This window comes from Heterocephalus glaber, unplaced genomic scaffold, assembly GCF_053883595.1.
Source record: "Heterocephalus glaber isolate CG9 unplaced genomic scaffold, H.glaber_assembly_v1.0 deba00001673, whole genome shotgun sequence".
Taxonomy (NCBI): Eukaryota; Metazoa; Chordata; class Mammalia; order Rodentia; family Bathyergidae; genus Heterocephalus; species Heterocephalus glaber.
Genome location: NW_028258410.1, coordinates 19518689 through 19539337, shown reverse-complemented (window position 1 = coordinate 19539337; position 20649 = coordinate 19518689). Strand labels below are relative to the sequence as shown.

The window sequence follows — 20649 nt, the reverse complement described above, 5'->3', positions numbered from 1 at the left end:
ACATATGTAGCTGCTGGGAACAGCATGTGATTTTTCAGCATGGGAAGAGAGAGTTGAGATTGTGAAGCACTGGTTTAGACCTAGAACTCACTTTACAAAATGAAAGTACTATTGACTTGGTACCAAGACTATCCTAATATAATTAAAAGAAATTAAATGTAATTGAAATATGTTTTAATGTGGAAGTTTTTTGTAACAAGTTTCTGATAGTAAGAAAAAGTGCCAGCATTATATGAGAAGTTTCAGGGTAAGATGAATACTTTTGAAAAACTGGTGCAGAAAAGTACAGTTCCATGTCTAATTGTACCTTTCTGTTTCTCTCCTACCTCAAGTTCAAAGCACACGCTTCAATGTACTACCCCTACTTGTGTGAAATTATGCAGTTTGACCTGATCCCTGAACTCCGAGCAGTTCTGCGGAAGTTCTTCTTACGGATAGGTGTTGTGTATAAGATATGGATTCCAGAAGAGCCAGCGCAGGTCCCAGCCACACTGTCACCAGTGTAGTGGCCCTGCAGGCCACTGCTGCAGCTCTGCAGAACATTCATCATACCATTTCTGACTGGTCTGTCTCGTGAAGGGTCACACAGAAGCAAGGTGCGGCCATCTTGGATTTCAGAATGTCCTAGATAAGGTCAGCCTCTGTGCTGGCTCCATCAGAGATCCCAACGACAAAGGCTTATGGTATTTCATTAAACTGTTGCATACCCAGTTAATACAGTAGGTGGGGAGTCTGTTTTACCTGTCATTCCATTTTACTGATTAAACTGTCTAATCTGTCATTGCAAATGCCATCTTTTCCTAGCAAAGTCCCGTGATTGGCTGTTTTGTCAGAGGAAGTCACGCTCCTTGAAAATATTGAACATAGCTGTATAGGTTCAGGATTATTAGAGAGTATGTAATAAAATTTCTTGTAATGGCTGCCACCTAAAAAACACTGGGTTTTTGTTGTTGTTTGAGTGTGTTGAAGAAATTTGAGTGTTTCTGTCAGTTATGAGTCAGCCATAGTTAGATTGGTTTGGAGAAAGGTAGGGGAAAAAAAGATTGTTTTTTATGTTTTGTTTTATTAATGTCTGAGTGATTTTTTAAAAGTATTTTACAAAAGATATTGAAGATTTAATTGAAGGCAGAATTTAGTAATTAAGTTAGAATTAAGAGCTTGCAAGGTTAAAAGAAATGTAGTGCCTCATGGCTCTCCCTGTTTTAGTAACTTGGGGAGAAAAAGTCTATAGGAAAAAGTAAACAGTTTCATGAAAACTATTAGCCTTCCTTGAAGTAAGTATTTGTGGATGGGTGTTCAATTAAAATTTCCAGAATACATTATCCATCTCACACTCTGAAATCTAATATATAGAGTAGTAATAAAAATGAAGTAGTAATTACCCAGAGTTCATTTATCTTTGAGTAAACCATTTTATTTTTACCTCAGAAGAATGAGTGTACTGATAGTTAGTGTCGCTGCTTTGCACAGTCCCTGTTAAAGGGACCTCCAGAGAGAGGGACCGTAACTTCCTGAGGAGTGTTCCTTGTGAGATCATCTCACCAAGTATCAGGGATGGGACTAGAGCTGCTGTGGGGCCAGCACAGCTGAACTGTGACAATGGCAGGAGGTGGCAGGTGCTTAGAGCTTCTATTATTTGAACTGAAGAACTCAGTTCTTTGGCAAGATTAGATCCTGGGGTCCTTATGATGTTCCTGATGGTGCAATACTCTGAACTACACTAGAGGCATTCTCTTGCAGCTTGCGTCAACATGGGCCGTATAGGAGTACGGCCCGAAGCCCACAAGCAATATATTTGGAAGCTTAATTTATTCTGAGTCCATGAAAAAGAGAACACACTTCATTCTCGGCCCTTATCCACTGTTCACCTGGGGCAGCGCTAAGTGTTAAAAAAGTGTCACACAGAGTGATAAAAACATTCAGACTTCTACCTACCCTCTAGTCCTGTAAATTGGGTTGTATTGATGTCAACTCTGGTGCCTTAGAAGTTAGAGGTTTGGGAATCTATGTAAAATTAGATATTTTTTCTTTCTGGAGAAGGATTTCTGGTGCTTTTGCTTATTACTAAGAAACTGATTTCTTAAGTTTTTTGTTGTAATTGTTGTTAACAGCCTTGAGAAATGCTTGGTTTTAGCCAGCAGTATTCTTATCTACTTTTTTCTTGCCCAAAAAGTGTTTTAATTTCTCTACCAAAGAAAAAAATTCAGGTTTAGGTTTTTACTTTATTTACATACATTAGATAAGGAGAGCTATGTAATTTAGCAGAAAAGGACCCTGGGAGAATATTTTACCATGAATGGAAAATGTAAGCACATTTGACTTACTTGTCCTAGAACCCATTACATCTTTATGCTGCACCTGAAACCTACACCCTACAAACTGCCCTGGTATTGTCTTCTGTTACAGTCCATGGTCTCCACTGCCACCTTTTTACCGAAGGTGTAGTGGGGAGCAGGCATCTTGGTTCACTGATTGCTTCTTCCATGCAGCTACTCCCTGGGTTGGTGATTTTTCCTTTCCTTCTGAGGTTCTCATGTAGCATTTGCTCATCAAAACTTTCCAGTGTCCTCCTGCCTTCTAATTTTTGCCTAGTGCAGGATAGGAAGTGCTCGGGTGGATTTTATTACTTAACTGAAAGATTCAAGCGTGAATTTTTTTTTTTTGGTACCAGGGATCGAACTCAGGATCTTGAGCTTGCAAGGCAGGTGGTGGAAACCACTGAGCTAAATCCCCAGCCCTTGAATTTCTTTTAATTTTGTCTTTTAAAAGATTTAATTTTTCAGGGCTGGGGATTTAGCTCAGTGGTTCTGGCGCCTGCCTCACAACCGAAATTTCCCGAGTTCAATCCCCGATACCAAAACAAACAAACAAACAAACAAAAAGATTTAATTTTCCAAGTGAGGCATTTAAATTGTACAAGCAATGAATCTTTTAAAAACTGAATGTAAAACCATTCAGGATAATTTTTCTTGTCAGTGGATAGTGGCAAACAGAGGAGATCCCATCTCCAGGAACCAGCCATTCAGGCAAAATCCTTTTTTTGTGAATCAATATTTCTCACAGTAAATGTGGCGTAAGCCGCTCTGACACTAGTGAAAAGGGTATATACAACTCTGCAGCGTTGGGCCAGGATACTATTTCATATTTAACAAAGGGAGGGGAGTGAAGTGTTTTCCAAGGCCTTATTTCTTTCTCAGAATGCTTTCAGTGTTGATTGTATGTGCTGGGTCTCTAGAGAAGTTTTTGTTACAATCCTGCTGCTTTGAGCAATTTTGTTTTTCTTCGTTGTCTGTGAAGGAAATCACCAGCTTTGCCATCTTAACAACAAACATGGGAAAGTTTATTTCTAACATGCACCTTTAGAGTCAAATACACCTTTCCCTTGTACTCCTTATGTACAGCCAAAGAACACACATTATAAAAATCATATATCTGAAAACACAGCCTTTTCCTCTGACAGGTGACTTTTGTACAAAATGCCAAAAAAAAAAACCTAAACATTTTTTGTTGTTCTTTTGTGATTATGGCTATACCATTAGTAGTCTTTACAGTTTCTAACAGGACCTACTGACAAGTGCAAATGTGACCATCTCATTCACATGTTTGTTGTTAGGATGCAGATGGATATTGGTTTCAGTAGAAGCTGGATCCTTACAAATTCTGTTGTAATATTTCTGTTAAGGTAGGCATGGCTTGAACTCACATGAAATCCTAGAGTTTTGCTGCCAGCAGCTTTGCAGTTTGGGAAACAGAGAAACCAAAGCTGAGTATTTTAAAGAATGACTGTATCTGGAAATGACACTCATCAAAGATGTAGTTTTTCTCAGTGTTCTAATTTTAAATTTTTTATCTGAATATTTGCATCAAATATTTCTTTATGTGGAAAATGTATGTTTTACCTCCTTAAAATGCCTAAAAGTTAGTTACTAGCTACTTTGAATTAATCTATACACAATGATTAAGTGCATTTAATATTGGTAATTTAATGAAAAGCATTCCTTGCCCAGTGGATGTATACATTTTTGAAAGAATAAAGCAGAATTATATAATACGAAATGCTATGTAAAGTTTTCTATGTAAAAATAATATGTATAATACTGTTAAAATATCCCATGCTTTGATCAGGTGGTAAATCAATAAAGTTTTCAAAAGTAAAGCTGTTTTTAATGTAATAGTAATTGTACACATCAAGCCAGTTTTCAGTTAGTTCGAATTTGACCTCATGGCAAACATAAACTTGTAATTTTCAAATGACAGCAAAGCCCCTATATTTAACAAAAATAATTATTCATAGAAGAATATTAATTGTATGTCTTAATTTTTTTTATAAGGAATATCCCTGTCCCAAAGATGAAATGGGAAAATCCAGTTGTGAACCGATTCTTTTTGTTGTTGTTGGTTTTTTTTTTGGTACTCGGAATTGAACTCAGGGGCCCACACTTGCCAGCCCGGCACTGCACCACTGAGCTACAGTGATCAGAGTCTTGTTTTTTTGGTACTGGGGGACCGAACTCAGGACCTTGCGCTTGGGAGGCAGGCGCTGGAACCACTGAGCTAAATCCCCAGCCCTGATCCGATTCTTACACATGCCTTGAATCCACTTTACCTTACTAATTAATCTGACCAGTGGTCAGCTCCCAAGAGAGGAGAAACCTACTGTCCCTGACCTACTGCCCCTGACACTGAGGCCTAGATCACAGAGCAGCGGGACCCCGCTGGGCTCTGAGTGTCCCGGGGTGGTTCTAGGCTCACACATGGGGCTCACATGAGCACCATAAAGTCATAGGTTAAAGTTGCAACTCATTGTTTGCCTTAAAGTGTTCCACTTTTGAAACTAATAACATTGTCATCATCATTACTTCCCTGAAGCCAAACCACTTATCTCTGTGGAATTAAATGTCAGGAACTTCCAATGAAGAAAAAAGCAAGTGCATCACCTCCCGGAAAGCTTGCTAGAGAGTCGGTGTCTCTTCAGGGTAGGCCAAACCTGGGCCAGGGCTAGGCCAGTGTTCTTCAACCACTGCCAACCAGTGATTTGAGATTTTTCAAGGGGCACGGGTGCGACACTTTGGCAATGTCTGGGGACATTTCTGGTCATCACAGCTGGGATAGGGGTAGCTACTGGTATCTAGTGGGTAGAGGTCAAAGATGCTGCTACACAGCCCCCAAAGTATTGCATTCCCAGGCCCAAGTGTCAGCTGTGGGTGGGTAAGCTGAGAATTTCAGCACTGGGCAACTGTGACTTCCTAGCTCTACGAAGGGCCCTCCAACCTGGGGGTGGGATGCCCGAAAGTCAGTCTGTGGAAGATACTTCCAGCTTGCTTTGGTCTTTTCAAAACAAAACAACGCTTCTAGCCAGGTGTGGTGGTGCACACTTAATCCCAGCACTCTGAGCCAGGAGGATCACCTCGAGTTTAAGGCCAGCCTGGGCTACATAGCAAGAACCTGTCTCCAAAAAAAGAAAAAATGCTGGAAGAGAACACTGAAGTAGGGACATGCATGGATATAAATGGTTCAGTCTCCATAGTGCTGTTCACACCAGCCAGAAATTTGTTAGCAACAAAATGCACCCAAACTAGAAACAGTCCAGCATAGGTGTGCATATCTGTAATCCCAGCACTAGGGAGGCTGAGGCAGGAGGATTGCTGTGAGTTTAAGGCCAGACAGGGCTACATAGTTCAAGCCAGCCTGGACTAAATAGCAAGACCTTATCTCAAAAAACATGGCAGTTGATAAATCTTAGGTGAAATGATTCTCCAACTGGGGCAAAACACTTTATAGGAACTGAAAGTAACATGTCACAGTAAAAGCCGAGTATAGCACTGTAGTTCAGGCCAGCCCTGAACTCACTATGCAGTCCTGGCTGGCCTCAAACTCAGTGATTCTCCTGCTTCAGCCTCCCAAGTGCTGGGACTAACAGGTGTGCACCACCATCCCCAACCAGCTGCAGTTTATTACCAGGAACACGGGTGACATCTCATGGGGCACCCCTAAAAAGGGCTTTAGTTTGAGCTGTGAGGGGAACATCTGTAGTTCCTACAAGGATAGCAACTGCAATGCCCGTGCCACCTCCTCCTACCAGCACACACACAAGTGCTCTTTGGCCCCATACTGCTGTGTTAGATGACTGCAGACAATGCCATCCATGCCATAATTCACTCAGCACCTGCTCCCAAGGTAGTTGGTAGAAAGCAGGACCATGCTGTGCAGCAAAAGGGTCGGCTCGGTTTCTTTCACTCTCCTAGCCAAGTTTGACGCTTGTCTTCAGCAATATGGGCAGAATTCAGGGCACCAGGATAACAAGTCAATTTCACTGTCTGAGCAGTGAGCTGGCCAATCAGTTCCAGCTTTGCCAAAGCCCTGTCCAGCTGGTGAAACACTGATGTGAGTCTTCATACACCCGTCTCGGCAAGGGAGGAGGCAGGTAAGGTGTGAGAGTTGAAGGCCAGCCTGGGCAGTGTAGCAACTCAGTGAGCCCTAGTCTCAAAATAAAAAATGGGCTGGGAATGTAATGGTGTGAAGGGCCTGGGTTCAATCCCCAGTACTGTAAGAAAAAAAATCAAGATGCAATCTGTGTGAGGCTAGGCGGGTTACTGATAATTTATTGGCTGCCTAATCTCTAAAATAAGGATAATAATAGTAACTTGCCCCTTAGGGTGGCTGTGAGGATTAAAGGGCCAATAATGAAACCCGTAAGAGACCACCTGGGAAACACCACGTGCTGAACAGGCTTGGCTGTAAGAGCCTCTTTTTTCTTTCTTTTCTCCCACCTCTCCCTTCTCCCCTCCTTTCCCTTCTTCTCTCTCCTCTCCCCTTCCTTTCCAACCCCACCTCCATCTTTTTTGTTTGCAGCACTGGGGGTTGAGCCCTGGGCCTTTCACGGAGCTACATCCCAAGACGTTTTCGTGTGTGTGTGTGTGTGTGTGTGTGTGTGGTGTACTAGGGGCAAAACCTTTTTATTTATTTTGAGAAGGGGTCTTGGTAAGTTACTAAGTTGCCCAGGCTGGGCTTGAACTTGTGACCTGTTGTCTCAGCCTCCCAGAGTAGAGTGCTGGGGTTACCACCACACCTGGCTTCTCTCTTTTGGAGATGGAGTCTCACTAAATTGCCCAGTCTGGTGTTAATCCTAGTCCTGCCACCTCAGCCTATAGAGTAGCTAGGATTTAAGACAAGAGCTATGGTGCCCAGCTTTCTTTTTATTTAATGTATTATTTTTATTTACATAATTTATTTTGGGGTACCAGGGATCAAACCCAGGGCCTCATGCACGCTGAACACCTGCTCTACCACTGAGCTACACCTCCCCCAGTTTGTGTTTCTGGCACCCTGCTGTCTCGAAGTCCCCCATTCCCCCAGGGGTGCTGCCTTGGCTTGGGAGTCAGACCCTCGCCATGGCCCCTGCTTCAGAGGGTTCCGCTTCTGCTCCAGCTGCTCCTCTCTACAGGGCAGCAGCACGGACCAAATGTGTGTGCTCATCGAGTGCCTCTGTGGTGCCTTTCAGGCCATGCTGTGGTTGCCCAGGCCCTGAAACTCCCAACCTATGGGGGCAGGTCAGGCGAGACCTCTTTCTGGGCCACTTCTTCAGAGGCTGACTTCACAGCAGGCTGTGAACGCCCTTGAGCTGAAAGGCTGACCTAGGCACCTTTGTTCATGGGAGTGTGGACAGAACTGACTGTACACACACACACACACACACACACACACACACACACACACACACACGAGAGGCTTTCAGCGCAAGCTGAAGCTGAAGGTGGAAAGAGAAGGTGCAGGTCACGGGGCCATTTCTCCCCATGCTGCCATGTTCTGGTGAGGAGCCTGAAGCTGGTCTTTGAACCTGGTCTTCTAGGTTATTCCTAAAGGAAGGAAGAGAGAATATTTTATTTAAATGATTATTCACCTGACATAGAATTTACATTTGCATGTGAGCTGACATTTGTATTTCTGTCCCAGAGCTTGCAGATGTTGGTACTATGCTAAGCGTGTTCTCTGTAACCTCATTTGTCTGCTATCACAGGATCTCAAAGCAGCCCTTCCCTCCCCTTGTGAGACTCCTCCCTGGGGTGAGACTCACCAACGGGGTTGCAGTGAAAGAGAGGGTTGGGAATCAGAAGTAGTGTGGGGCTGAGTTTAAGAGCTAGACTCTAGAGTTAGACATCTTGGCTTCCATCCAGCTAAGTGACCTGGGACCATCTGAGCCCAGGTACCCTCTATAAAAAGCAGGGATGAAGCAGAGCGTGGTGGTGCTCACCCATAATCCCATCACTTGGGAGCCGAGGCCACTGTGAGTTCAAGGCCAGCCTAAACTACATAGTGAGACCCTGTCTCAGAAAACGAAACAAAAAGCAGGGATGGTGATGATCATAGTACCAACTTTATGGGGTTGTCATGAGAATTAGAGGTTGAAGGATGGTTGAACAAAGAATGAGTATAAAAAATGAACAATGAGGGACTAGGGATGTAGCTAAATGTTAAAGTGCTGTCCTAAGCATGAGTAAGACTCTGGCTTCCATCCCCAGCAAGAGGCAGGGCAGTAGACAATCAGGAGCATCTTCGAGGAAGAAGTCATGAAGTTCTTTCTTTCCTCCTTCAGGCCTTTTGGGGGAGGGAGAAGTGAGGCTTCAGTAGGACACCAGGGACAGCAATTTACCTAGACTCTGTCTCAAAATAAAATTTATTTCTTTATCTATTTATTCATTTTGGATTTTTTTTTTTTTTTGGTACCAGGGATTGAACTCTGGACCTTGCACTTTCGAGGCAGGTGGCAGAACCACTGAGCTAAATCCCTGGCCCTCACCTTGGATTTTTGAGACAGGGTCTCTCTAGGTAGTTCAGGCTGGATTTTGACTCACTATGTAGCCCAAGTTGGCTCTGAACTAGAAGCAATCCTCTTGCCTTAGCCTCCCGAGTACTGGGATTACAGGTGTGTGCTACCAGGCCTGGCTCCAAAATAAAATTTTTTAAAGGGCTGAGGGTGTAGCTCAGTGGTAGAGTGCTTGCCTAGCATGAACAAGGGCCTTGGTTCCATTCCCAGTAGTGGGAGAAGAAAAAAATCTGCATTTTTTCCACCAAATATTATTGAGTACTTACTATGCGTCAGGTGCTTTCATAAACTAGCATGGTGCCTGGCCTCACCAGCTTGCATTCTAGCTGAAGAAAGAGAACAGATCCCTGCAGATTTCAGTGAGCTTTGAGGTCACTAAGACGGTAACTATGGTCAAGGACGCATCTGGAAGAATGAACATTTGAGTTGAACCAAGAAGGAACTAGCCATGGAGACATCCAGAAAAAGAACATGTGGCCCTGGGCAGAAACAAGTATGGAACTCTAAAGTCATCAGAAATAGTCGATTTTGAGGTATATTAACAAAGTGGACAAAAAGGAAGAGGGTTTTTGAATTTGTGGGAAAGAGGTGAGACTTCTAGGCACAAAGAGAAAACTAGAAAGGCTTCACAGCTGTGCAGTCCAAAAACACAGAGTCAGGGCCATTGGTGTCAGTTTCCTCATCTAAAAACTTGGAGTAAAAAAGGACAACAACAACAACAACAAAACTCAGAGTGTAGGCCGGGCATGGTGCCACAAGCCTATGATCCCAGCACTCAGGAAACTGAAGCATTCGATTGCTGAGTACGAGGCCACCCTGGGTTACATAATGAGTTCAAGGCCAGCCTGAGCTGCATAGTGAGATCCTATCTCAAAAACAAACAAACAAAAAAACAAACAAAACCCAACCCCCCAAAAACTGTGGTAATAGAAAAAAAAAAAACCGAAACCAAAAACCAAACCAAATCTGACCCTAAAATCATTATTGCCAGAATTCTTCGCATTCCTACCCCGTCTCCTCCTCCTCCTGCCATGGGCATTCCAAGAAAAAATTTAGATTTTTTTCTGGGTATGGAGCTCAGCCTCAGGCACACTAAGCACTCTACCTCTGAGCTTCTAGCTGATTCCTGAAAGCAGAAAACAGGCACATTACACAGGTCTGTAAAAATTCGAGGGAACCACTCTGATCCTCAAAAGAAAATGTATCTTTTTCTGGTAGCGGGGATCAAACTCGGGTCCTTGTGCTTGTGCAGCAGGCAGCGAAACCACTGAGCTAAATCCCGGGCCCTAGAAAATGTATTTTTGCCTCAAGTATATTCCAGTCTGTCAATAGAGTACAATGCAGTATAATCCTGAAATTACCTTTCAAAATGCTTAAATGACCTCTTAAACAAGATTGAGCTGGCCCTTGCTTAACCAGTAATCCCAGCCGCATATTCTCCTTCATAAAATGGGTAAATAGAAGTGTATTTTGTTGTTCTTTTGGGGAGGGGTGTTGAGAGAGGGTCTCAATATATAGTTCAGTGTCTTAATTACCTTCCTCAATGAACTACACCTCTTTATATATGACTTTTTTTTTGGTACCGAGATAGAACTCGGGACCGAACTCAGGACCTTGTGCTTGCGAGGCAGGCGGCGGCACCACTGAGCTAAATTCCTGGCCCTATATATGACATTTTATTCAATACCCAACAAATATTTACTGAGCAGCTATTTTGTGCCCTAGGTGCTAGGGTAACACCGGTAAATAAGATCAATAAGGCCCTTGCTCTAATAGAGTCCAGTGGGGGAAAAAGACAATAAACAGAGAGACAATTAATTTCAGAAAGTGATAAACACTAAGAAGAAAACAATGATCCAGTGGAGCCAAGCTTTCTAGCTAAAAGACAGGCCACCCAATTTAATGTGAAATTTCAGATAATGTATGACTTCTTAGGGTAAGTATGTCCCATGCAATATTTATACCAAGATGTATTTTATTTACTTTATTTCTTGAGAGTCTTCCCATGTAGTTCAGGCTGGCCTTGAACTCATATGTAGCCCAAGCTGGTCTTGAACTTAAAGTGATTCTCCTGCCTCAGCCTCCCAAGTGACGGGATATGAGTATGCACACCTCACCCAGCTTTCTAAAAATGCATTTTTAATAAAATTCATATTAACTAGGCATCCTGTATTTTATTTGCTAAGTGGTGTGCTGTTGGGTGGTGAGGAGTGCACAAATTCAGACAGGGTGAAAGGCCTCTTTGAGGAAGTGACATTTGAGCTGCAACCTGAATGTAAAGAAGGAATAAATCATTCAGGGATCTAGGGGAGCATCCCAGGCAGAGGCTCTGAAGTGGGAAGAACAGCAAGAAGTTGTGTGGTGGGTGAGCTGAGTCACGGAGACGGGAGGAGGGAAAGCAACAAATGCAGGCAGATTGATGGGGCTTGCAAGCCAGGATAAGAGGTGTCATGAAACTGACATCCATCATCCCTTCATTCAAACTAAGCAACATTTTATCTTATTTATTTTTGTGGTTGTTATGGTTTGGGTCTAGATGTTCCCTCAAAGCCTCATGCAGTCATAGGTGGGTGAATCTACAGTGTGTGATGCTGGGATTAAGAGTGTGTGATTACTAAACCACAACATGTGAGTGGTTTGGCACCGCCCTAATCCCGCTAGTCTGAATAAGATAAAAAGCAGCAGAAAGGCACTGTGAAGGTCTCTTGTTGCTTTTGCTGTGTTCTCTTGCCATGAACTGTTGCCCCTCTGCCACCCTGCCTTGGAGCCAGCCGATGATGGACTGAACCCTCTACAAACTGTAAGCCAAATAAACACTTTCCCCTTTAACTTTGGGTGTTGGGTATTTTGTCTCCTGAGAGAAAAGTAACTAACACAGTGGTACTGGGGATTGAACCCACGGCCTTCACATACATACAGAGCTTTTTATTTTTCATTTTGATAAAGGGGCTTACTTAATTGGTAAAGGCTTTAATTTTTTTTTTTCCTTGGTACTGGGGATCGAACTCAGGATCACCAGCCATAAAGGGTTTAACTTGTTATCCTCCTTCGTCAGCCTTCCAGAATGCTGGGACTACAGGCCTGTGCCACGAGAATTGGCTAACATTTTACATTTTATTCACAGGTATTGAATTTTTGCATTTGTAAACAGGCATCTATGTAATTCTGGGCTCTACTTGTTTTATCAAATAATGACCATATGCTGTGCCTTTCAGTTTCTGGAGCAGCAAACTAGCAATTCCAACCATGGGCTCTGAGTGGAAGCAGCAGGGTCTGCTAAGAGAGGCGGAGGTGACCAAAGCCGAGGGCTGGGATTTCAGTAGTCACCACTGGTTCCTCTTTCCCAAAGGCAGTATGTTTATCACAGGATCCTAGGGGCTCTATTTCAAAAACACATCCTGAAGCTATCAATTTCTCTCCACGTGCAGTGCCACCCACAATGGCCTCCTCACTGGCCTCCCTGCTTAAGGCCCTTTTCCTCCAAGATAGTCCATTCCCGCACAGGAATGGATGAGCCTTTAAAACTATAAATTTGGTGGTTATCTTGGAATGGATGCACTTAAGACATGGTCCAGATGCTGGCTAACAAAGGCCTACTTCACCTGGTCCGTGCAGGTTTCTCTAACTCTACTTCATTAAACACAGCCTAGCTAGCTCTTTCTCGCCCCAGACCAGGCTGACCTTCACACAGCCGTTTTCTTGTTGAAAGGTCAATCTCTTCTCGTTAAGGGGACCTCCCTGATCATCCCTTTTACCTTCCAAGTCGCTGTCATGTCGTCCTGTTTTTATTTTGTTCTCATAACACTTTACCAAGGTCTGAAGTTCTTGTTTGTTACGTTTCTCTAAAATAGAAGTTCCTTGAGGGACGGAGAATTCTTGAATTTGCATAGTACGTTCAACAGTTAAGAGCTACTACGTGCCAAGCCCTTTCATCAAAGTAGGTCACAACCCAACCACCTGTCGCAGAATCTGCGTTCTTCTCAGAAAGAGCGAGTTTGCGCAGCCCGTTAGAGTAGAACCGAAGGAAAAGGTCAGTTGTGACGTCACGCAAAACCAGAGCGGGGTTTCGATTGGCCCTTCGAGCCTGGGCGGGGCCGGGGCCTTCGGGGCCCTGCCCCACGCCTTGGCCCTTTACACATGCGCTCTGGCTGCAGCCTCGCTGCCGCGCCATTTTGCCTGGGTTTTGAATGTGAGGCGGAGCAGCGTCAGAAGAAGGTACTGCTGGCTATAGTGTGCGGCTAGGATTCCCTCTATCCCCACAAGGTGAGGCGCGGGGCGTGCACGGCTTAGTAGGGTGGTTCTTGGGTCCCAGCTGAAGGAGGGATGAAACGCTCCCGGGACTTCCGAGCGCCAGGCATCGAAGACCGCACCTCTGGGTTAGAGCTGGAATGTAGGCCTCTGCCACGGGCCATGTGCACCAGCCATGACTTCGCCTCCCCAGCCAGGACCTGCCGCATACCCCAGCGTCAGGGCTCAGCGTCTCACCCAACCGCCGCGGGGCCTGTGAGGGGCGAGGGCGGCTGAGGCGCGGCCTGAGGTGGGCCGCTCGGGCGCCCGCCTCTACCCTCCAGCGCTGCTCTGATTGGTTGTGCGGGCGCCTCGTTGCCCCGACGGCTGTTCCTCATTGGTTCCGTTCGTGCGTCAGTTCTCGGCGCGCCGGGCCCCTCAGCGTGAGCGGGCTGTGAGATGACTGGGCCTGTCGGGTTCTGGGGTCCCTTCGAGAGTAGGCGCCCGTGGTCGCCCTTCCGCTGAAGCTGGAGGGGCCTTGAACTCACCTTCCTGTCTTTTCTGCTTCCTTTTCCCTGACTGTAGAGTGGGCGTTTCCATCTCACTTTGCTGAGTTGTGAAGAATAATTTCTAGTCCGTGCACCTGGGGTATAATAAATGCCCGCTAATACGGGGCTCCACCCTCCGGGGGACTTTGGGCTTTGAAATTACGTGGCCTGGACTCCCCGCTTAGCCTGTTCCTGGGAGTGCTATTTAGGGCTAGTCCATTCATCTCTGCGAACCTTCATTTTCTCTGCGGAATGATAGTATAATGAACATCGTAAAGTGACTTTGAGGATCCGCTGAGTTATTTACTGTTTGTTAACAGAGGTCCTGCCTGAGCCAACCATTGTCTCCTCCCACCTTTCTCTTTCGCCCCTTAACCACGAGCTGTTCTGACCTGACCTTTTTCTTTTTTCTTTTAGTTTTTTGAGACGGGATCTCACTGTGTAGTCCAGACTGGTCTTAAACTCACTATGTAGACCAAGCTGGCCTCGAACTCTTCCTTCCTCAGCCTCCCTAGTGCTGGCATTACAGGTGTACCGCAGCCACCCTAGTTTAATTTACTCTGTAGCATTCACCTCATCTCACAGTTGCTTGTTTACTTGTTCTTGTCTTTCTGGACTGCTAGGATGTGAGCATTTTAAGGCCAAGGACCTTGTATGTCCTGTTTATGGCTGTATCTCACATGTGCTCTCTGGTTTTGTTTTGTTTTTTTGGTACCGGGGATCGAACTTTGAGACTTTGTGCTTGCGAGGCAGGCGCCGGAACCACTGAGCTAAATCCCCGGCCCACACATGTACTTTCTACATGATGGAGATGCAGCAATATTACTTATCCACAGAGGCACAGGAGAGGACCCTTTATGCTTGAATTCCACCTTTCCTTTTTTTCTTTTCACCTTGGGTTCCCATAGTCATTTCATTGGCTTGTTTGTGTGTCTCCATTTTTGCATAATTCCCGAGGCTCATCTTGTACCTAGTTTCTCCCCTCCCACTCTCATTTTTTCTTTTTTCTTTTTTCTTTTGGTACCAGGGATCAAACTCGGGACCTTGCACTTGCCAGGCAGGCGCTGGAACCACTGAGCTAAATCCCCAGCCCTCCCCCCCCCCCCATCAGTTTTCCGTAATGCAAGGAAATTCTTTCTCTTCTGGCCATTCTCATTTTTACTAGTAAGGGTCTGGGACAAAGGGAAATCATACCCTACACAAGATTGCATGAGTGGGAGAGCAGTGCTCTTGTTTTGGAATTAGTTGCTTCATTAAATAACTTTATTGAACAACTACTTAATCTCTGGGGATACAGTGAAGAAACCAAAATGGACAGGGCGTCTTCTCTTGGGGAGCTGGTATTCTAGTGGGTAAGGGAGAAAACAAATGAGTGACCTAGATTATTTCAGATAATGACAAGTGACAGAATGATGTGACAGAAAAAAGCCTTCTCTGAGGAAGTGATTGAACAGAGGTCATCCAGGAAAAGATGAAGGGAACAAAATTCCAGGCAGAAGGAGTGGCTTTCTAGGCAGAACAATGCAAAGGGTCAAGAACAGAGACAGGCTTTGGAATATTGAAATGTTTTAGGATCATTCAGGTTGCTAGAGTGCTGTGTAAAGAAGTGTTCAGGGCCCAGATCCTATAGGGCTTTGTAGCCAATATAAGAAGTTAGGATTTGGTTCTAAGGGGTAGATTCCCATGATTAGAAAGCAAAGGGTAGGTTGACATGTTGGGGTTTGTTTTTGATGTGTACCTGTTCCAGATGGGTTTCATTTATTGGATTTCTTCTCTGCCAAACTATAGGGCTTCAGGAATGGTTCTGGAATGGGGAGAACTTATCTAAGGAAAGAGCATACATCTTGGATTAGCCTATGTCACAGATTTAGGAGATGTCTGTGCAAAACAAAGCTTTAATTCCAGAATTCATCTATAATTACAGGCCTGTAGGAAGTGGCTAGATACAAGTTCAGCCATTCAATAAACAGGAATTTGGAATTAAGATAAGTTTATTATAATTGATTTATCATGGTTAAGATTGTTACTTTAAGCCAGGTGTGGTGGTGCACACCTGTAATCCCAGCACTCAGGAGGCTGAGGCCGGAGGATCACTGAGAGTTCAAGGCCAGCCTGAACTACAAAGGGAGACCCTGCCTCAAAGAAAAAAATAAAAGATTGTTATTTTAAATTGTTGGCAAGGATTTCCAAAGATCTACGGAGAAAACATTGAACTCTCATTTAAAGGTGATAAAGTAAACCACATGCAGTGACACACACTTGTAATACCAGCATTCTGTAGGCTGAAGGAGGAGGATTGTGAGTTTGAAAACAACATAGATTACATAGTGAGACCTTGTCCCCCGGCCCAAAAGAAAGATGGTAACTAAGGCCTTTATTTTTAATTTTTAAATTTTTCAAATTTTTTTTGGCACTGGGGATCGAACTCAGGACCTTGCAGTTGCGAGGCAGGTGGCAGAACCAGAGCTAAATCCCTGGCCCTGTTTTTGTTTTTTTTTGAGACAGGGTCTCACTATGTAGTTCAGGCTGGCTTTGAACTCAGTATGTAGCTCAGGCTGGCCTTGAACTCAGTGATCCTCCTGCCTGAGCCTCCCCAGTGCTGGGCCTGGCTAATGCATTTTAAATTTATTTTGCAGTGCTATGGATTGAACCCAGGGCTTTGTGTATAGACAAGCACTCTACCACTGAATTACATCCCAGGCCCTGTTTGTTTGTGGTAGTAGGGATTGATCCCAGGGCCCTTGCACTGAGCTACATCTCCAGGCGCCTCTGTAAGACCGTGGGCCTCACCAAACACTCCAAGGAGCTGACTACAGTGAAGATCACCTGGGAGGGAACACACCGGACAAGTTGTGAACGTAAAACAGACCTTTATTAGTCTGGCCAGACGGCACCCTCCAAGCACCAAGCTTAGAGAGGCGCCCAGCTCAGAGTCTGAGGCTCTTTTATAGGGGTCACAAGAGGGAACCTGGCAAGCAGCTGTACAGAAGCAAGACTTTGGCGGTTAGGGGAGTGTAGCAACTGGTACAGAAGTGAGGTGTTCTGCTGTTAGAACATTTGTAAAACAACAGTTGACTCTTGTTTCTAAGAGACTGTCTAAGGGGAGGAGGTTTCTGAGCTTCCTCCTTCTGAGTTCATCTAAAGGGCAGGCAGGTGGGTCAAGCAGCAATATGGAGTCTGTCTTGTTAACAAGGGTCCTTCACCTCCACTTCCCCCCTCCAGTGTTTACCAGTTTAGTATACGGGGTATAACTGAGGCACAGCCAGCTGAGAACTGCTTAGGGCAAAGAATGGAGAAAGTGAGTCAATGCTCAGATTCCCTCTCACTGTCTTCCCTAGTACCTACACAAGTTTACCACTATACCTGCCAGGCTTTTTTTAGTTTTTATTTTGAGACAGGGTCTCATCTCAGTAGGTTGATAAGTTGCCGGGGGCTGGGCTCAAACTTGCGATTCTCCCAGCTTGGCCTCCCAAGTGCTGGGATTACAGTTGTGTGCCAGCACTCCTGGGGATGTTTTTGTTGTTGTTGTTGTTAATCCTGGCTATGGTTATTTCCTCATCTAACGTGTAACTTGAATTTCTGTGTCTGTTATGTTGAGGTTGATCTTCACAGGGTACCCTCCAGTCTTGACTGGGAACTGGTATTTTAGCTGAGTGCTGACACGTTGACTCATCCTATGGTTCAGCAAATCCTCAGAGAAGGTCTGCTGTGTTCCAGGCAATGTTAAAGGTCCTGGGTATAAGAAACAAGTCCAGGGGTCAGAGATTTAGCTCAGTGGTTCCACTACCTGCCTCGCAAGCACAAGGGCCCGAGTTCGATCCGCCGTACCAAAAAAAAACCCGAGACAAGTCCAAGATAATTTCAAGTGAGGATAATTGCAATTAAGGTAGTAAAGAGTTGACAGTGAACTGAGAGCTAAATGGCATCCACTCTCAAAATAGAGGAAAATCCTCTTTCCCTCCCTCCTGCCTCTCTTGTCTGTCTCTGTCTCTTTTCTTTTATTTTCTTTCTTTTTTTTTTTGGTACCCAGGGGTCAAACTCAGAACCTTGTACTTGAGAGGCAGGCATGGTGCTACTGAGGTAAATCCTCGGCCCTCTTTGTTTCTATTGCAGTACTAGGGATTGACCCAGGGCCTTTGCACTGAGCTACATCCCCAGCCCCCTTTTTGCTTTTTGTTTGTTTTTTGAGACAATGTCTTGCTGTATAGTTCAGACTGACCTTGAGTTTGCAGTGGTCTCCCTGCCTCCACGTCCTGAGTGTACCGCCATGCCTGCCTCCTTTTTCATATTTTTATTTTGAGAAAGGATCTCACTAAATTGCCCAGACTTGGTTTGAACTTGTGATCCTCCTACATCAGCCTCCCAGAGTGCTGGAATTACAAGCATGCATTGCCATGCCTTGCTGAAGAAGAGCATTATTGCAGTCAGGGAGATCTGTCTTAGATGGTTTGAGAAACAGAGACTTTGTTGCTGGAACACAGTGAGAGCCAGGAGGAAAGGAGGAGATAAGGTCAGTAGGTTCCAGGTTGCATAGATTATGCCAATTGTGGAGTTTGGATTTTTTTTTGGTACCAGGGATTGAATTTGGAACCTTACGCTTTTGAGGCAGGCGGTGGCACCACTGAGCTAAATCCTCAGCCCCTGAGTTTGAATTTTTAATACCAGTAATTATGAGATATCTAAGAAATTTTGGTTGCAAAAAATTTTTTTTGTTGAGATGCAGATATGCTGAGGAATTTTTTTTTTTTTTTTTGGTACAGGGGATGGAACTTGGGACCTTGCGCTTTCGAGGCAGGTGGTGGAACCACTGAGCTAAATCCCTAGCCCTGGAGTGTGTTTTTAAATGCAGCAAAATAGATATTATTACTCCCTCTAACACTCCACCCTCCTGTTTGTAACATACCACCTTGCATGAATCCCCAAAGGTAGAATTAATTTGTGTGTGGCAAAGAAGGGGGCCCCCCTTTTTAAAGCTCAAGATATACTGATGTAAATGCTTGTGCTTGGCAACAGCGAATTCTCATGATTTTGTAACAGTTTCAGTATTTTTTTTTTTGGTACTGGGGATCAAACTCGGGACCTTGTGCTTGTGAGGCAGGTGGTGGAACCACTGAGCTAAATCCGCAGTGAGTATTTCAACACAGAAAAAAGGAATGGGAAAAATGAATGGGCTAAATCACTGCTTTACAAAGTGTATTCATTAGAAAAGGGACTCTGTGGCCAATTAATGGGGAAACTTGATTAAACAGTGTAAACTGGTGACATCTGAGTGAGTTCTTGAAGCCCTTAAAGTACTTTGAATTATGAATCTCCAAAGAGGTCAGGATATAATATGTAGTATTTTCCATGCTTTTGATAGAAAAAACCCCACAAAAAGTAGCTTCTCAGGAAGTTGTATGTGTGCTTGAGCGGGACTTGCTGGTTGGACCTATAGAGTAGATATGCTCTTGGTCAAGGAGAGGGAGTGAACAAATGGGTGGTGGACTCTATTAAATCACTTCCTTTGTGATAAAAGCATTTTTTAATGGGAAGGACTAGAGTAAGGAGAACATAGATAAATTTCAGTAGATCTCCTTAGAAGGTTGTAGTTTCTGGATCCTGGACATCCTGCCTTGTGCATACCTGTGAGCTCATTTCTTATCTTTAGAGAGAGGGAGAGAGAGAGAGAGAGTGTGTGTAAAATGAAGGCTTGTTTTTTTTTCATTCTTTGGAACATCACTGTTCAAAATCTGAGTCATCTTTTTTTTTTTTTTTGGTACCGGGGATTGAACTCGGGTAGGAACCACTGAGCTAAATCCCCGGCCCTGAATCATCTTTAACTATTTCTTCCTTTTCCTGGTTCTCTGGCTACTCTTTCACATGAGCCTTTTGATTGTGTTCTTGGTTCTTCTACTCTAGTTCAGTCAGTCTTCATTCGTTATTTCCACATAAGAAATATCCTTTCGTAGCAGAAAGAAGGTAGGTATTTGGAGCCTTCTGATTTGAATCTGATCTTTATTAATTGTATATAAGTTGAAGCAAGTAAGTTAACCTGAGTGGTCTTCCTTGTTTGCAAAATGATCACTTGAAATAAATGATACACAACAGATAAAATTTAGTACTATGTGCCTGATTCATTCATATGACTTTTCTCCACTGAAGAAAAAGTGAACAGTTCTGTTATTCTCTTTAGCTCCAACTCCCATCTGCAAACCATTACCAGCCCAGAGTTCCTGTACTTCATTAAATTTTTACCTACTTCAGAACATCTTCAGAGGCTTTCTGTTGTATATTAAATCCGGAAGCTCTTCAGCCAAGTACAGGTATTGAGAAACCTATATGGCCTGATCTTAGTTTCCTAGTCCACTATTCTTTCCATTTCTTGTTTGTTTGTTTGTTTGTTTGTTTGAGACAAGGTCTTACTATGGCTGATCTTGAACTTGGGGCAATCCTGCCTCAGCCTCCTGAGTGCTGGCTTTACAGGTATGTGCCACCACGCCTGGCTTTCTTCCCATTTCTTGTTACTTCACTCACACTTGCTTTGGAGAGGGATCCTCTTTGTACTTTGCCTGTTTAAATACAAGTATATATAAACACATGTCTTCAGGGTTCAGCTCAAGACTCACAGCCTCTGAGAAGTCCTAGATGGCTTCCCACTCTAATGACTCCTAACTTCTTAGCATTTAAGTCTGCTCCAGGGGATAAATGTGTTTCAGAATTCAAATTTTTTTGGGGGGGTGGGGCACATACTATGGATTATGACATATCCCTAGTAGGGCTTGGGGTAGCACCCTTTAGTCAGACACATTAAAATTTTAAGTTTTGGGCTGGGAATGTAGCTTAGCAGCACAGCACCTGCCTGGTAAAAGAGAGGCCCTGAATTCAAGTCCTGGTACCAAAAAAAAATTCAAATTTTGCTGCCAAATGAGTTTGCCATATACTTGTGTTTTTATTTATTTTTTAATTTTTTAAATTTTTTTTTTTTTGGTACCAGGGATTGAACTCCGGTCTTTGCGCTTGCAAGGCAGGCGATGGAACCACTGGGCTAAATCCCCAGCCCTAACTTGTTTT

General features: G+C 44.1%; 2 protein-coding genes and 1 long non-coding RNA gene across 5 annotated transcripts in view; 2 read left to right on the top strand and 1 right to left on the bottom strand.

The window, feature by feature from the left end:
• Positions 1-781, top strand: part of Arfgef2 (ARF guanine nucleotide exchange factor 2) — an 88628-nt gene extending 87847 nt beyond the window's left edge. Inside the window, exon 39 of the mRNA XM_004858084.3 lies at positions 333-781. Within this exon, the coding sequence (XP_004858141.1) occupies positions 333-506 (174 nt within the window). The 3' untranslated portion in view covers positions 507-781. The remainder of the gene's footprint in view (positions 1-332) is intronic.
• A 6395-nt stretch (positions 782-7176) lies between these two features.
• On the bottom strand, positions 7177-12868 carry LOC147822196 (uncharacterized). Its single transcript, XR_015446046.1, has 2 exons — positions 12580-12868; positions 7177-7856 (listed from the first exon to the last, which is right to left on the bottom strand). It is a non-coding gene; the product is annotated as an uncharacterized LOC147822196 (long non-coding RNA).
• Positions 12869-12908: 40 nt separating this feature from the next.
• Cse1l (chromosome segregation 1 like) overlaps positions 12909-20649 on the top strand; it is a 42064-nt gene continuing 34323 nt past the window's right edge. Inside the window, exons 1-2 of one of the 3 annotated variants that reach the window (XM_013077153.3) lie at positions 12969-13087; positions 19772-19901. Coding sequence is in view for 1 of the 3 variants with exons in the window: in XM_004858081.4 (XP_004858138.3) it covers positions 12962-13039 (78 nt within the window). In the remaining 2 variants the exon portion in view is untranslated. Of the gene's footprint in view, positions 13088-19771; positions 19902-20649 lie in introns of all 3 variants that reach the window. The other 2 variants (XM_004858082.4, XM_004858081.4) reach the window with 2 other exon arrangements.